Here is a 17,481-nt window from a genome sequence, read left to right as displayed (position 1 = left end):
AATGACTAGATCCTTTAAAATGGCTCTGGGGTGGTGGTAGTGTCAAGTACATGGCTCAAATAGAGTTAAAAATTCCCAAAGAGAAAAACCTCTGCTTCCCATCAGAGCTGTCTCCGCCTCCTCCAGCTCACTTCCCTGGGGCCACATCCAGCCAGGTTTTTCCACCAGCCAAAAGACCTCCGCAGCCAAGACTGACTCTCCCAGGCTAGCATCCCGCGCCATCCCCTCCCCCCTGAGCCGGAGGACCCGCCACTCCTTCACTTTCCCAGGACCCTGCTGTACTCTTCCTGCCCTCTAAGCAGATAGCTTTCCCAGGAAGCCTGGGTGAGCAGAGAATTCCTTCCCAAACAGAATGCTCAGGCCCACTTAACAGACGGAGGAACCAGGGCACGGGGACCCTTCATCCCACTCCCTAGCCACCGTTAGTGCTCAGCTCCTGCTAAAATGACCAATGTTTTCCCACTCGCATCACGTATACACACACTCATACACGCACCCATACTCAGGGGCCCAACACCTTGAAGACCAATATTCTTCAGTTGGTCTCTGCATCTCTTCAACACGAGATTCCTCAGTTTTTTTAAAAAAAAAAGAACATTTCTGTTAATGATTTGGATCGAATAATTTATTTTATTGTGATATTGGGAGTAAATACAGATGTTTTATTAATAAAACAAAAATGATGGAAAACAGAAGCAATAAATGAAGATGACCATACTTCCCATGATACACAACTTCATGGTCAGGGAATCCGGTTCTAGTTCTAAAGAATGGCTGCTGGTGTCACTCTATTGCATTCATGTGCAAAGGTTGGTGTAGGATGGGAGACCCAGCAGGCCCCTCCCACCTCCCCAGGCCCCTCCTTGGCCACCTCCCCTTTGGTGCAAAGGTTGAAAGGGTGAGCTTTTCCCTGAGGACCTGGGGCCAGTTAACACAGCTTTGAGCCCTCAGTGTCCATCCCCACCTCCCCAGCGTGGAGGTCTAAAGGGGAACAGAACAGCCAGAATGTGTCTTGGTTCCAAAGGCTTTGTGTAGAGACAAAGACATCTACCTCATCTTCGGATCTTTTCCCCAAGATAGTCTGGCCTCCAACTGCCCTTGTAACTGAGGATGACCTTGAATGCCTGATCCTCTCTGCCACTGCTTCCCAAGTGCTAGGCCACACCTGGCTTCTGCGGTGCTGCCGGTGGAGCCCGGAGCTCTGTACACACTAGGCCAGTGCTCTACCAACTGAGGTAGTCTCCGGCGCAAATCCACGTCAGCTGACCAGGCCTCACTCTGTAGCCCAGGCTGGCCCTGACCTCTAATTCTGACTCAGCCTCCTGAGTGCAGGGTTTCCAGGCAGGAGCTACCATGGCTAGCAGCTCCTCTACATTCTGAGGATATTGTTTATTAATTCAGCTCTCCTTGCAGAGGACCAGGAGATTGAGTTATGGCTCTGACTCCTCTGTGGGGGTGGAAAGATGACAAAGAAAGCCATCTGTCCCCCGGGAGACACATTAGCAGTGTAAGAGGGGACAGAAGGGAACAGAATAACAAATCCAACTAGAAAAAGGGTTTGAGAAGGGGGACAAAGTGTGCTGCATATATGTGTCCAGAGGATGGGGAGGTTCCCACACTCAAGATCCTTATCCTCTTGAAATTATGGAAACTGGCCCTGATAAGAGCTATTCCCTTCTGCTAGAAAGGAACCTTGGGAGTAACTGGCCAGGAAGGAAACTTCACATGGGGAATGAGCCTGCCCTCCGGCCTGGCCCCCACACTCCCCTAGCCTCCACTGCTCTTCCCCAAGTCGAAGGGTTCTGGGGAAGTGCAGCACAAGTCTCACACCTGCACCTAGGCTGGACACATGTGTTCTCTGGGCTCCTACATACACAAGTATTCATGGGTAGAGTGAAAGTGGGGTGGGGTGGGGTGGAAGAAGAGAACGGAGAGTCGTCAGTGGTTGACAGGAACCTTCTCCATTCTCTGCATAGTCACAAAAGTCCACTTAGGTCCTGCCTCTGTGAGGTACCAGCCTGCTGACCACGCCCCACCTCACCTCCGCCAGATCTTCCATGTGGGAATGCCTGCACCCACATCTGGAGTATCCTGAGAGCCCTCCATTCCAGGGCCTACCAGGAAGGGAGCATGCCACAAAGAGCCCTATAAAGGTATCAGCAAAATGCAGACATTCAGTTTCTTCCACACAGCAAAGGACATCCTGGGTAGTTGCTTGCGCCAAGTCCACTGTCCAGTCACGTCTCGAAGATGGCAAACAACCCCTACCCCCAGCTCCTCCTAGTTCATAGAAACAAGATATTTTTCAAAGATCAAGGCACTTAGGAGAGTCAACAATAACACTCTAATGAAGCAAGAGGGCTTATGGGAGCAAGGACAGAGGACAGAAAAATGGACAAAGGAGAAAGGACAGTGTATTTCTGGGGCAGGAAAAGCCTATCCACCAAGATGAAGTTATCTGGATGGAAAAAACCTGCAGCCTGAATTTAGCAAAGAGAAGTAGTGGGCAAATCCAGCTCCCCTAAGCCTCTCAGAACCCGCCACCTTCAACATAAATCAGCAATCACCACGGAGCCAAGCAGTCTCTTAGGCAAAGATGTTGGCAATAAAATCCAGGAATCTCTTAGCATACTGTTCGGGATGGACAGTGGAGATCTCAGCCCCCGCCTGTGAGAAGAAACATGGAGCAGTGTGTCAGGAGCCCCACCTACCACTTCAGCCCACCTATGTCCTACCCTCGACCATCCTGCTGCTCTGACCCAAGAGGCTCTCCCCAGAGAAGAGCCAGGCCAGGAAAGGGCAGGCTTTGGGGAACTCTCACCCCATGCTTGACAGTCTTTGCTGCATGAGCTGCTTTCTTCTTGGCATCGTACTGTGTCAGAATGTCAATGAGGCCCATGAAATACACCTCCTTCTGGGGGGCCCCTGGGGAGAGATTAACAATGAGGACAGGGCATACAAAGTCCCAGTTCCTCCCTCTAGGAGCCAGTTTTGCTGTGAAAAGCTGAGTGGCTCCTCCACCCTGGTTTCTGTCCCCCAACCCCTGAGCTCCCCATCACCCCCTTAGCATTCCCAGGCTCCCTCTTACCCTCGGCACTCCGGATGGCATAGACGTCAATGAAGGACTCAAATTCTCCTGGGCCCAGGGGCCGGTGGGAATGAATGTAGCCTCCAATGCCCTCAGGGGAGGTACCATAGGAGCCCACCAGAGCAGGGGGGCCAGTCAGGTTACAGTCCCCATCCCATTCTGACTCGTCCTCCCGCACAGGCCCCTCTTCCTCCAGCTCAGAGCCACGGATGATGTCGTGGATGCCCAGCAGAAGGCTGTAGTCCATGATCTTCAGCTGCACTAGAAACTGAGACCCACTGACACATCAGAAAGCCAGATCTCCACCCAACTCCAGGTACCGCCCAGGGAGAGGGAGACAGGCTGAGAGCACAGCCCGCCACTGGATCTTAGTGAGTCCTCTGACTCACTCAAACAGCGCCCTAGCCCCACCCACCCCCACCCCACAATGGGCCTCAGAGTTTCTCCTGTCTCACCCTCAGCCCTCCATTCAGAAAACCAAACCAAACAAACAAGTAAATAAATGCAAGAAAAAGCTTCTGTCATGAATAGAAGACAACTTAAAAGGCAAAACGATTAAAAACAAAATACAGTATTTTTCTTCTTTTATTAAATAAGGCATTTCTAAGCACCCTAATTACCTCCACATCTCGCTTCAGCTTCTCCAGAAATACTTTCTTCTCCTCTTCACCGATATACACTTTCTGGTTCTTGTTAAGGAAGTCCATATCCTTCAGAGTAGGCAGCTCTTTAACCTAGAATAGGAACAAGGGTGTCTTGGGAATACAGCCCTACCACAGGGGTCCGTCCATCCAGGGCTCTCAACCTCGGAGGCTATGAAGAGAACAGCAGTCCCACAGTTGCCTAATGCCTGGACTCAGTAAGCTGAACCTCATCTTACACCCACCACTGTCTGCTTATGGATTACAGACAATATCCTCCGTACTGACTTTTCTTCTTCTTCTTCTTCAGTAAAAATAGCTACTTGAACACAAGAGCCCAGGATGAGGTGTGGGAAATGAGCATTTTGCTTTTCAAGGCTGGCCTTCCCACCTATCCCCAAACCTTCAACATGGAATAACCTGTGTTAAAATCAACACAGCTGTCCCCGCTGCTCCCCCAGGTCACTAGCTTATTATCTGTTTTCTCTTCAATAGTTTTAGGTAAGAATACACATCTGGCAATTTGTAGCCACTATGGAGAACGGCTTCTTTATCTTAAGGAAACTGCTTTCATTCATCCCTAACCCTCAGAATCACCTAAAAGGAATATTACCTTTTCCTTATCGCTGGCTTCCCGGGACACGAGAGAGCCCTGTGAAGAGATCAAAGACTAAGGAACAGGCAGAAGGCATAGGGTGCACAGTCAAAGCTGTACCTCTCCTTCCACAGCGTCCCAGGGTCCACCCAAGACCTCCCCATTCTCAGGCCATGAGCAGCACTTCCATTAGCCCAGGTTACACTGCTCTTACCTTGAGGTCGTACTTCCTGTGCACAGGGAGGCGATGGCTAAACATGTTGCGCATCACAAGCATGTAGCTGTCTTCACTCTCCACGCTGACTCTGTACATGCCCAGAAACTGCGGCAGAAGCGTGCTGCCATGGCACTTCACTATGTACTGGGGACACAGCGAGAGGAAGAGTAAAGGAAGGCTGCCCAGGAGCAGCCCTACCTTTCCACAGGCTGGCAAAAACCTCCAGCACAGAGCTTGTAAAGTCAGGAGGCGGCAACTCCCTAAAACTGTCCCTGGTCACCAAGTTTCTGAAACCCTCCCTCTTGCCTTCTATTTGCAATTATCTCTTCATTTTAAAGCACTGTTTCCCACTTCACTGTTTCCGTTCCTTCTGTTGTTGTCTGAGTCTCGCATAGCTGGGGCTGGTCTTGAACTCCTCATCTTCCTGCCTCTACTTTCTAAGCATTATGAGTTCAGGAACAAGCCACTTTACCGGGCTACTTTTATAATTTTTCAAGGAAAGTAGGTATTATTATTTTAGGCTCTGTGCAAATGTCACAGAACCGGTTAAACTTAGGATTTACTTATCAATGAAATGATTTTATCTAAACCAATGCTTCTTGGTGGGCTAGCTCCCTGTACTATAAATGTCGTCAAGGGGATCTGCAATACATCTGAATTTGTTTGGGTTTTGTTTTGTTGGAAACAAACTTTCACAGTGTAGTCCTGGCTGTCCTGGACTTCTTTTGTAGACCAGGCTGGCTTTAAACTCAAAGTGATCCACCTGCTTCTGCCACCTAATGCTGAGATTAAAGGCATGAGTCACCACACCTGGCAAAGACTTATGTTCTTATGTTTAAAAAAAAATCTTCATTTATGGGGGCTGGAGAGATGGCTCAGAAGTTAAGAGTACTGGCTGTTCTTCCACATAGGGCCTGAGTTCAATTCCCAGCAACAACATGGTAAATCACAGCCATTCTATAGTGAGATCTGGCGCCCTCCTCTGGTGAGCAGGCACAGATGCAGGCAGAATGCTATGTGAATGAATGAATGAATGAATGAATGAATGAATGAATGAATGAATGAATTGAATAAAATCTTCATGTTTGTGTGAATGCCCTAGGAGGCCAGGAGAGGAGCCCTTGGAAGTTCAGTTGCTGTGAGCCTCCAAACTCAGGGACTTGGGATGAAAAGGAAGGAAGTGCTTCTCATCAGGAAGTCCTCACTCTATCCCATTTCTCTTTTGTTTTCTGAGTCAGATGTTACCGCCAGGAACACTTGGAGCAGAGATGGCTCTTCCAGAGGACCTGGTTCAAGTCCCAGCACCCACACGGTGGCTCACGGCCACATGTGACTCCAGTTCCATGACCTCTTTAGGCACTAGGCATGCATATGGTGCAAAGTCATACATGCAGGCAAAACACCCACATAAAAAAATATAACAACAAAATATTAATAATTGTTAAATTATTAAAACTAAATCAAATAAAATAAACACTTGGTTCTCCTCACTCTATCCCCTAAGTGCTGGTATTATAGTAACCTGGCTCACAATCTGAATTCTTTTATTTACTTTTTGATGGAGGGTCTCAGTTAGCCCAGGTTAATCTCAAACTTGCTACGTAGCCAAGGATGACCTTGAACTTCTGACCCTCCAGTCTCCACCTCCTGGGTGCTGGGACTACAGGCATGTGCCACCATGCTGGTTTTTATGCTGCTGGTTTTCATGCATACTAGGCAAGCACTCTGCAGGGTAAGCTACATTCCCAGCCCACGGTGTGAACTCCTCATCTGGGTATGGCGATACATGTCTGTAATGCCAGTGCTCGGGGTGGGGACGAGGAGAGAGAGGCATGAATTCAAGGCTAGCCTGAGGCCTGGCAGGGCCAGAGCACAGCTGAGTGTCCAGCACTTGCTTGGCATGTATCAGACCCTACTGATCTCCTGAAAATAAAGCAGTTCTTGGGCTGGAGGTGTAGCCCAGATGGAGAGAACTGGTGTGGTGGCTCACGCCCCTCAACCCCAGCACTCAGGAGGCAGAAGGCATTGGATCTAAACTCCAGGGTCATCTGCAGCTACATAGCAAGTTCAAAGCCACCCTGGGCTACATAAGACCCCATCTCAAATAAAGCAAAACTGTTCTCTCTGCCTACTCTTCTTAAAGGATAACCTTAGAAAAGTAGTCCAGAGAGCTGGAGAGACAGCTCAGGTGTTAAAAGCACTGGCTGCTCGAGGACCCAGGTTCTATTCCCAGCACCCCCCTGGCACCAGCTGCAGGTGACCTGACTGATCTTTTGGCCTCCAAGGGCAGCAGGCACACAAGCAGTACACTACAGTATGCAGGCAAAACACCCGTACACTTTTTTTTTTTTCAAGATGGGGTTTCTCTGTGTAGCCATGGCTGTCCTGTAACTCACTCTGTAGACCAGGCTGGCCTTGAACTCACGGTTATTCCTGAGTGCTGAGATTAAAGGCCACATAAACTTTTCTTTTTCAATGTAAGTCTTTTATTGTTCCCAAAGACACCCCAAATCGTACTTATAATTCAGGATCTTGTTTCTGGAGCTGAGTAACTTAGGTCTTATTCTTCAGCCTGATGCACTGTTCCCTTTTCAGACACATACATACCATCCAAAAACTTTCCGATATCTTTGTTTTTAACTGTTGTGGCTTGCTGAATCAGAGTCACTGAATTTGCAACAAGTTCAGTATAATTTCCTTCAAGGATTAATTCATCCTTCTGGGCTTGAGAGATAGAAGAGGCAAAACCTGTCCTCATCTACACACCCCGAAGATGTATTTTTCACTCAAGAAATTTCGGATTTCGACCAAAGACCCATTCTCCTGGATAGCCACATTGATGGGGAAGTTAGCAGCCACAGACCGCATCTTGTAGCGGAAGCCCAGTGTAACACCCTTGACCGTGTTCTGAACGTGACTGCGGATGGTTCCTTTGTTACCCCACCATCTGTCAGCCCGGGCCGCTTCTTTTTCTTTCCAAGAAGACTCAGCTCTACATTGACGTGACTGAAGCCCCTCCGCAGAGTTCCCCAGAACCCTTCACAATGACTGCGTAACCCTTTAGCGTGACGCCGACATTTTCTGGGATGTCGACTGTCTAACTGCTGAGAATGGTCTTCCTTCTCGAAGTATATGAGGCAAAAATAAATAAAAAGTAATGAATAAGCCATTATTCAGAGAAACACCCTAAGTAACTAAATCCAATTTCAACCCTCAACTCCTCAGCTGTCAAGCCCAACTGGGGACTAGAGTCACTGAGCTATCCCAACTGTGCCCTTGGTCCTCCTGACCGTCCTCCACTTTACTCTGCTGCACTCTCTTCTCTTCCTCCTGTCTCCTTTATGGGTCTACTAGGGCATTAATAGCCCACACTGACCATCCACACTTAGTCTCCTGCATGGGCAGTTTATTTGCTTCCTGAAGTTTGTATTTTTTTGTTTGTTTGTTTGTTTTTGAAGTTTTTATTTTTAGGGAAGATTTTATATCTATTTATATGGGTATCTCTCTCCATAGTCTTCCTTTCAAAACCACAACAATTTTAAGTAGTAATAAATGGTTCTAATGCACACTTACTGATGTACAATTTCTAAAATGGCCCTCCCACTCTATTCTTCTTGAAATCTCTGCCCACACACCAGTCATCGCATGGCCATCCCAATTGGGATAAACTGTAGAGGCAGCGTCCAAATCCCTACTATCGCCCTCTGGAAACCTGTTCCTTGTTCTGTTCCCCAGTTGCTGCCCAGCGGTGCCCGCACTCGGAGGCTCATTTGACTTCGCTCCCACAGCATCCCTGCTGGCCCGCTGCTGTTCTTCCAGACTCTGCTCACTCTCACTCAGACTATTAAAACTAACTCACACCTCGGTTCTCGGGTTGCACCCTCTAGTCCTTTTCTGTGAGCTCCCAGACTTCTTTTTTCTTTTGTTTTGTTTCTTTCTTCTTTTGCTTAGGGTCTCACACAAGGTGTGAGATGCATACCCTGCCCTTCATTTCTAAATAGTATGCTCAACTCCCTGCAAACTACTTGCAGGATAACGCACAGATTGCTCTGCACAGGCCCTTTTATTATCTGGCTCTGGCTTCATTTTCCTAATACTACACATCCCAGCCACACTAGGATCCTTGCAATTTCCTACTACCAAACACCTTCATGGTTCCATGCTTTAAAACACACCACTTCCCTTTGCCTAGAACTCTCTTCACCACTTTGTCCAGTGATTAACCTCTACTTCTAACCACCCGACAACCAGCTTTGGGGCCGGCAACACGGCTCTGGAGCTGCAAGTGCTAGTCTCTAAGCTTGAGCTCAATCCCCAGAGCCCCAGACAGTGAAAGAGAACATCACCTCCCTAGAGCCATCCAGTCTCCAGGAGCACACTATGGTGCGTGCCCCTCCCGTAAACAAGGAAATGTAAGCACGCACACAACTCATTTATCGAGACGGGGTTTCCCTGTAGAGCACCGGCTGTCCTGGAACCCACTCTTAGACCAGGCTGGCCTCACACTCAAGAGATCAGCCTGCCTCTGCCTCCCAGTGCTGGGATTGAAGGTGTGTGTCACACTCTCAGCTTAAAAATAAAAATTTTAATTAAAAAAGTAATCAGGGACTAGAGCAGTGGCTCAGCAGTTAGGAGCACTTGCTGCTCTTGCAGAGGGCGTGGGCTGATCCCCACACATGGCAGCTCACAGCTGTATCTACCTACAGTTCCAGGGGAACTGATGCATCTTCAGGCCTCTGAGGGCATCATGCACACTCATGGTGCACAGACATACATGCAGGCAAAATACCGATAAACATAAAATAAATTAAAAAAAAATAAAATCAATTCATAGATGGCTCAGTGGGTAAAGTGTGCCAAGGGTGGCAGCCTGAGTTTGATCCCTGGAGCCCACATGGTAAAAGGATGACTAACTCCAGAAAGTTGTCCTCTGACCGCCATGCTCATGCACATACACACACAAAACAAGGAAGCAGTGGTTTTAGATGATGGTGCCAAATGGGAAGAGACACATCACAGTTTTTTGTTAAACCAACCATAAGCAGCTATGCAGGGCCCTTTTGGTATGCCTGCAACTCTTAAGTTTTCAAAAAGAAGATATCCAGTGCTCTGGGGAGAGACAGAAAACAGAAGACCGTGCGTGCTCTGGAAAAGCAAAGGGCGGGCTGTGGAGGCCTAACCTGGTGGTAGTTGGAGAGGTTGCTGTGCATGTCAGCAATGTCTTCACTGGACACTTCTTTGATGACTAGAGTGCGGTCATAGGAGATAAGGAATCGACCATCACTGCCTTCACTTTCACTTGGGGGGCTTCGAGTAAGGGATACCTGGAGACAAAGAACAGGCTAACGCACCTCTACTTTCCGTTTTATAAAAAGATACAACAATAATGGCCAAATGACTGTTCTCAAAGTGGATGAAAGTCTGCGATAGACTGTTGGGATGGTTCAAGGGGAAAGGTTCCCCCACCCCCACCCCCACCCAGTCCGATGAGCAGAATGGAATCCCTGGGGCCCCATGGTGGAGGAAAAGAACCAGTTCTGGAAAAGTTTCCTGCAACTCCCACAAGCGCACATCCACTAAGCCACCCACATCCACAGTAAATAGATAAATACAATAAATCTTGGGGGAAGAGACTCAACAGGGGTTCCTGATTTGGTCACCACACATGACTGAAGGAACCGGAATGTGAACTCTTAATAACAGCTTGATTAGTTTCATTACGTTTTCAAAGATGTCCCCTCCATGCCTGCGCACGCACGCACGCACACGACAGCATTAGCTAAGGCTCTCAGTTCTCTAAGCGTGAACGCCAGGAGACGTTCTGGTTGAGACCACCTATACCCACAGGAGTCTCTCACCAAGTAATCCTGGTCATCAATGCCAAAGCGGTCGCGGAGGTTCCTGAAGACCTGTGGGCAGTACTCCTTGAACTTGAAATGGCTGGGAAGGTTCTCTCTGAAACACAGGTTTTTAAGAAAATAGTACCACTGTATGTTAACTTGAAGCTTGCCTGTAACAGAGTATCTTTACACTACTGCCTGATTTAATTCTCACCAAACCCTGTCTATTATTTACTGCCTTTATTTGGGTGAAGTGTGTGCTCAAGTGTGTACAGTGTGGTATCCTGTGTGTGGTGCATGCACTTGCATGTGTGGGTGCACACACCTGTGTGCTCAAATATGGAGGCCAGGGAAGGGTGTTGAGTGTCTTCCCTCTATTGCCCCCGCCTCACTGCTTTGAGACTGACCTGAGAGCCCACTGCTTCTGCCGAGCTGGCGGACAGCAAGTTCCCGGATCCACTTGCCTCTGCCTGCTCCAGTGCTGGAATTACAGAAGTGCCATCCCCAGCATGTTTACATGTCTACTGGCGACTCAGGTCTCAATGTTTGCTGCACAAATGCTCTTCACTACTGAGCCATCTCCTCAGCCTCAACTTTATTTGATGTTGTTTTGGGTTTTTTTTAGACAGGATCTTATTTACCTCAGGGCTAGCCTTGAAATGTTATGCAGCAGAGGCTGACCTTGAATCTTGATGCTCCTGCCTCAATCCTTTCACCACTTTAAAGGTATACTGTTATCATTTTATAGAAAAAGAAATTGTCTCAGTGTGAGCAAGTAGCCTGCCTAAGTCAAGTCACATGGCTGGTAGATGATGTAAGTAAAGTAGGGGCTAACTGTATACCCAACAGCAGCATTTCTTAAATCTCAAGCCCAGTAGAAATATCCTAAAATTGCCAGGTGGTGGTGGCACACACCTTTAACCCCAGCACTGGGAGGCAGAGGCAGGTGGATCTCTGAATTTGAGTTTGAGGCCAGCCTGGTCTATAGAGTGAGTTCCAGGACAACCAAAACTACACAGTGAAAAACCAACCAACCAAACAAACAAACAAACAAACAAAAAAAATTGACAGTATTTACTGATATTTTAAATAGCATCATCTTATACAAAAAGGGGACTAGAGGCAGTAATTATTTTTATCACAAAATTGCTATCAGAAGCTAATGGCAAAGCTTCTGAATGTATTTATTCATTGGCACAGACTTCAAGAAAAATAGCAGGTGTATATAGAAGAATGTAGGTAATATTACAGTTCAAAAATTTAATTTCTTTATTGGTTATTTTTGAGACCGGGTTTCTCTATGTAGTCCTGGCTAGCCTGCAGCTCAATATGCAGGCCTGATTACAGGTGTGTGCCACCACATCCAGCTATTTATTTATTCTTTTGTGTGTGTGTGTTTTGTGTTTGTGTATGCCAAAACATGTACATGGAGGTCAGAAGACAACTTGCGGGAACTATTTTCTTCATCCTGCCATGTGGGTCCTAGAGACTGAATTCAGATTGTCAGGCTGAGAAGCAAGAGCCCTTGCCTACTGACCCACCTTGCTGGCCTTTATTTGTGTGTGTATGTGTGTGTGTGTGTGTGTGTGTTTAACAAAACTGAATTTTTGCATTAGAATGGATAGTAGACTGGAAAACTTGTAAACTGACCTCTATATCTAAAGCATTTAACTCATTCAATATTTTAAGACTATTTGCTGGTCTCTTCCCATTTTTGAGAAAGTCTCACAGAGATCCTCCTGCCTCTTTCTTCTGAACGCTGAGTTAAAGGTGTGCTCCACCACAGCAGACCCTATTTCTTCTTTCTTTAAATGTTTAGTTTGTATGAGTGTGGGGAGGTATGTGCCACAAAGCTCTTCTGGAGGTCAGAGGTCATCCTGTGGGCATCAGTGCCCTCTTTACACCAGGTGAGTTGCAGACACTGAACCCTTCTCCTCAGGTGGTAACCTCCCGACCCACTGAGCCACCTCACTCATAGCTGCTGTCTTTTTCTGGATTTCTGACAGAAGGGTAAAGACTACTTACCTGTGGAAAAGGTGATTGTTGACCTTGATCTTAGAGCTAGCCTTGAAGTCATCTGGCAGCAGCATGACTGGAGGAGGAACCTGGCTGAGCTCATTGATCTGCTTAGCCAAAGACAAGGAGAAAGACAGTGAGACACTGCGCAGAGGCCAGAGTCAAGGAAGAGCAACAGAGACCTCCCTAGCAAGACCAGCTGCACATCTCCATGCAGTGAGAGAAGCCATACCCATGTGCCGCCTAAGAACTGTCGGCCACCCTCTCACGGCTCCTCACACCCCCACCCCCATGCAACTTCATGCTCACAGCAGCCACTTTACATTTGGCAAGCCTTGCAAGCAACTCAGGACTATTTTTAAAGCTGTGAGAAATTCTAGAAAAAAATAAAATTAAAAAAAAAAAAAAACAAGAGACAAGACAATCAAGACAGTTACATGCTTTGTTAGGGGAAAGAAAAGGTACTTTTAAAGTGCAGTTAGTGGAACTCTGAGGGGCTCAACCGCAATACAGTATGAAATGTCCCTATACTCTAAGTAACTCCTTACAAAGAGGCCACTTCCGGATCACTGTGACCCAGTTCTCGGCAGTAGGTGCCACCTACCTAGGCAAAAAGTCAAGGGAGAATGTCTGGTCTCTCAGAAAGCAAAAGCTTTTTGCAGTTTGTATATACTCCTTATATGTCTTCCCTCTGGACAAGTCACCCAACCAGAAACACACAGGCAGCATATTCTCCATCTGTCCCCAAGCCTCGCAGCCCACAAATTCAGGGTTAGGTCCCTATTCACTTTCTCCTTGGTGTTACAATAGCCCCCCCCCCACCCCCCATAGCTGCCTCTAATAGTGCATCTGCCACAGGACTCTAATCCCAGCTTATACTAAGTCTTTCCCCCTAGCTTCAAGCTCTTCAAGGGCAAAGGCCCATTCTAATCGTCACCTTTCAGATACTTGTCTGGCACACAGTGGTCCCCAACTGTTTATTAAATGAGTAGATGAATGTCTTGTCTGTCCTTCTTTGATCATTTGAGGAAGGTCACAGATTGCAGCCTAACCTAAATCCCTCATGCTGCAGTGCCCGCAACTGCTCTTGTCCTCAGGAGAAAGGAGGACAGAATATATTCCTCCAGAAAGAAAGAAAGAAAGAAAAAAAAAACCCGCCACTTGAGATTCCCAGCCTAAAATTGAGCTATAGCTCTTCCTGCCCCCTCCTCACCACCTGCTAAGCAGGCTGACTCATCGCTAAGACATATGTTCACGGAATTTCTCTGTTCTACACACTTGAGGAGCATGTGTGCTGGCTGAAAAGCTAAAGTATTTTACCTAAAGAGCGCGAGCGAGGTCTTACCAAAGGAAACCCCTCCCCTATATGTTTCCCCAGGAATGTGTAAGCCACCTGAAGGTATCTCTACTGCCCTACCTTCACCGGTCTTACCCACAGCAATCGCCTTAAATGGAACACTCACTCAAGATCTTATGACCACTGAGGGAGCAACAAAGGCAGATGGGATCTCGAAGACAGGACCTCACTGACCACCAATGATGTTCCTATCACAAAGTAAGAGTGCAACATTCTTCCTCACCTCCTTAAACCTCCACAACTCAAAGGAGTTGGTAACTAAAATAGTTCCTGTCAAGCTGAAGATCACCGCTTCCCTCCTACTCCAGATATGAGGAAGGAGACAACCAGCTATACCTCACTGGCTTTGGCTCCTCCAAGACAGCCCGCGGAAAGAGGTATACTGGGCCCACCGGCCTCAGCTGCACCCTTCCAAGCCCTTTCCTGCTTCTAAAGCTCACCAATAGCGTCCCTGGACCACAGCTCCTCAGTCTTTTCCTCGGTTCCAAATGACTCCATCCACACCAAACACCAACAGTGGGGACGAAGGTAAGACCAAAGGCAAGTATTAGCATTACGACCTGAGCGAGGGCATCCCCTAGGGTCAAACAGGGTCAGACGATCCAAAAAGCCTAGAGCTATTCCCGGACAAAGCGAAGGCTCAAAAGTCAGGGGAAGGGGGCTGGGAATCAAGGTGGAGAGGAAATCAAACTACGTCCTTCGCCAAGCAGGTACCCCGACACGCTCCACGCACTCTCGCACCCAGACCTCACCAATAACTCTTTAGAGCCACTCCCCTTTAATGTCCCTCCGGCTGGAGCCGGATCCTTGGCCAGTCCCTATAGCCAGGGGCTGGACCCGGCAGGAAGGAGTCAAGGAAAAGTGCTGGTTCAGGGAGGAGTAAAGGGCGGACGGAGAGACAAGTCTACAACCAAAAGCCAGCCTGAGGGACACCCGGGAACGGGGCGCTGGGAACGGGGCGGGGCAGGAGAAGAGGTGGCAGCGCGAGGAGCTCCGGACGCCAGACCCAGGAGAGCCGCAGGGCAAGCGGCAGGCGCCGGGGTCTGGGGCCGGCTCTTACCGAGTGGGCGACGCCCCACAAAAACACGCCCACCAGCGGGTCGGCGGCCCGGAACACCTTCACTTTCTGCTGCACGAAGTGCTTCTTCTTGGTTTTGGAGGCGAAGCCGAAACCCGGGCCGGGGCCTCCAGCTGCCGCGGGTGCGGTGGCGGCAGGGACCGAGGAGGACGCCATAGTCTCCCGCACACCCGAGCGAGTGGAAGCGAGAGCCGGCCGCCACTCCGAAGCCCGACCCGGAAGCTGTGCTCACCTGCGCAGACGTCACGTGACCGGAGGCCCGCCCACCGCGGGCTCGCGAGCGGAGCGGGGCGGAGCGGGGCGGAACGGGGCGGGGCGGGGCGGGGCGGGGCGGGGCGGGCCCGGCCCCTCGGCCCGGCGGCCCTCACCTGGCGCGGGCTGGGCTCCCCCGGATGCGGGGCCGGCGCTGCGCGGGGCGGCGCTTCTTCCCTTTCCGGTTCTGCCCTAGAACGCCGAGGCGCCCTCTTTTTGACGCCGGGTCTCCTTGCCTAGTCCCAGGTGGCTTCAAACTCGTCGTCCGCCTGCCTCCTTTCATACCAAGTGTGGGCATTACGGAGATGAAGTTGGGGTTGCGAAAGAATGGACATACCAAATTTAAATATGTGTTTATTAAACTGTTTTATGTATGTATACAGAAGTTTGGCCGGCACGGTGTAAGTGGCCCCCTGGAGCCAGAGGAGGGCATCAGATCCCCAGAACTGAAGTTGTGGGTAATTGTGGGGGTGCTGGGAATCGAACCTGGTCCACTGGAAGAGCAGCCATCTCTTCATCTTATGAAAATCTGAAAGTCTTACTCAGGACCACAAGTTTCCTTTAGAATTCATTCATTAATTCATCCATTAAACAAGTAATTTTTCAGGATTTAACTTGAACCGTTCTTTAGGCTGATTCTCCTCTGTTTGAAGCAAAGGAAAATTCCCACCCTAGAGGAATTAAAAGTCTAAAGACACTGGTCGCAGTACTGAGAAGGTTTGTGCTAAAGCTGTGATGGGCACTGGTAACCACAAAGAAAGGAAGGGTGCCTTCCAGGAGGCACAAGACATAGAACACCAAATCCAGCCGGCTGTGGTGGTGCACCCCTTTAATCCCAGCACCCGGGGAGGCAGAAGCATTCTGATTTCTGTGAGTTTGAAGCCAGCCAGATCTACAAAGCCAGTCCTACCCTGTCTTAAAAAAAAAAAAAAAAAAAAAAAGAGTTAAGTGTTGTGGATGTGCACATGATTTTGTTTTGGTCGCAGGTGTGGGATGTGGGGCTGATTCAGATGGTCCACAGCAGCAAACTATTTGTTTCGTGCAGGCTCTGAGAGGAGCTCTTTGCCACCAGTAAATAGTTAAAATCTGAGGACTCTGGAGAGAGAATAAATGCCAGAGCCCAGAGAGTGGAGAAGAGAAAGAACAAGGCTGCTCCTGCTCCCTCCTTTCTGTTCCTGGTCTCTGTTGTGAGACAAGAAGTTGAAGATCTCCTGAAATGATTGGACTGGCTCCAAGGAACCTGACGACCCTAACCAGCAGGAAGCAGCTATGAAAACTGCGACCCCTCTTCCACTAACCCTTTCTCTCTCCTACCTGGTATTGGGGTACTGGAAGGGTTGGGGTAGGGAGAAAAAGATGAAAGAGACGTAAATAAAAGTTTTTTAAAAGTACAACAGTTAAGTTCAGGACTTCCCAGGCAGAGGACAGAACACAAAGATGAAAACCAAAAAGAGCCTCGTTTGTGTAGGTTGTAAGTAGTGAGGTGACTCGACAGATGCAGACACAAGGCTAGAGGCGGGAGGTAGGCACACAGACCCTTTGTGTTGACCCTACTGGTGTGCTTATTCAGACATTCCAGCGGAGGACAAACGTTGCAGAAACGTGTGCTAAGGGTGAACCTGCTGATGCTGAACTAAAGCAGTGAGGAGGAAATGGCGTCTACAGATACACAGTTTGAGGCTGCAAGTGTGCCTTCGGCAGAGCTGTTTGCCTGCCTTGTACAACACCTGGACATCAAATAAACAGGCACATGAATCGATAAATATAGCTCTAGGTCAATCTGGAAAACGCACTGAGGTTGAGAGATCTGAAGGATACTGAGAGCTGTGGCTACACTGAGATTGTGGTGACTGGGAAAGAGCAACGCTGGGAGACATTCGGGCCCGACGGTTAGCAGAGCAATCTGGGCTGTGGATACAGATTTAAGGATTGTTGTGGAACCTGTGGTCATGAATGACATTTCTCAGAATAAGCAAAGGTCCAAGAGCAGAACATAGAGCTGGCGAGATGCTTATATGTAGAGGCACCTGCCGCCAAGCTGGATGAGCCAAGTCCCACCTAGAACCCACAAGATAGAAGGAGAGAACCAATTCGCTCGCACAGCTTGTCTGCCGACCACCACATGCATGCGCCTACCCACACACGTATGCACACATACACGTGTGGTTTTTAGGATAAAACAGCTGGAGAAATGGCTAGGCAGTTAAGAGAACCGATTACTCTACCAGAGGACCTGGGTTCAGCCAGCATCCACACACTGGATCACAGCCACCTGGAACCCCAGTTGCCAGGGATCCTGTGTCATCCTCCGCAGCTTGGTCCGGGCAACCTGGCTGGGGTGGTGTGGGAATGAAGAAAGGACAGACACTAAAGCAACTCTAGACATACACAGAGAAA

General features: G+C 48.7%; 1 protein-coding gene, 1 long non-coding RNA gene and 1 pseudogene across 4 annotated transcripts; 1 reads left to right on the top strand and 2 right to left on the bottom strand.

Moving 5' to 3' along the window:
• Positions 1–610: 610 nt before the first annotated feature.
• On the bottom strand, positions 611–15,097 carry Pip4k2c (phosphatidylinositol-5-phosphate 4-kinase type 2 gamma). Of its 3 annotated transcripts, none has more exons than XM_021657773.2 (10): positions 14,815–15,097; positions 12,407–12,504; positions 10,400–10,496; positions 9,722–9,865; positions 4,539–4,685; positions 4,343–4,381; positions 3,709–3,822; positions 3,089–3,356; positions 2,822–2,925; positions 611–2,667 (listed from the first exon to the last, which is right to left on the bottom strand). In XM_021657773.2, exons 1-10 carry the CDS (start codon positions 14,986–14,988, stop codon positions 2,587–2,589), a joined length of 1,266 nt encoding a protein of 421 aa, XP_021513448.1. In that variant the 5' UTR covers positions 14,989–15,097; the 3' UTR covers positions 611–2,586. The 3 variants fall into 3 exon arrangements, with proteins under 3 accessions (XP_021513448.1, XP_021513464.1, XP_021513458.1); XM_021657789.2 differs by having other exon boundaries at positions 15,065–15,086; XM_021657783.2 differs by lacking the exon at positions 14,815–15,097 and adding an exon at positions 14,195–14,796.
• On the bottom strand, positions 4,692–7,940 carry LOC110561795 (large ribosomal subunit protein uL6-like; annotated as a pseudogene).
• On the top strand, positions 13,704–16,446 carry LOC132648727 (uncharacterized). Its single transcript, XR_009587107.1, has 3 exons — positions 13,704–13,952; positions 14,063–14,282; positions 16,130–16,446. It is a non-coding gene; the product is annotated as an uncharacterized LOC132648727 (long non-coding RNA).
• The last annotated feature ends 1,035 nt before the right edge of the window (positions 16,447–17,481 follow it).

Source organism: Meriones unguiculatus, chromosome 17, assembly GCF_030254825.1.
Source record: "Meriones unguiculatus strain TT.TT164.6M chromosome 17, Bangor_MerUng_6.1, whole genome shotgun sequence".
Lineage (NCBI taxonomy): Eukaryota > Metazoa > Chordata > Mammalia > Rodentia > Muridae > Meriones > Meriones unguiculatus.
Note: the sequence above shows the minus strand (reverse complement) of the source record. Positions and strands in the feature narration are given on the sequence as shown.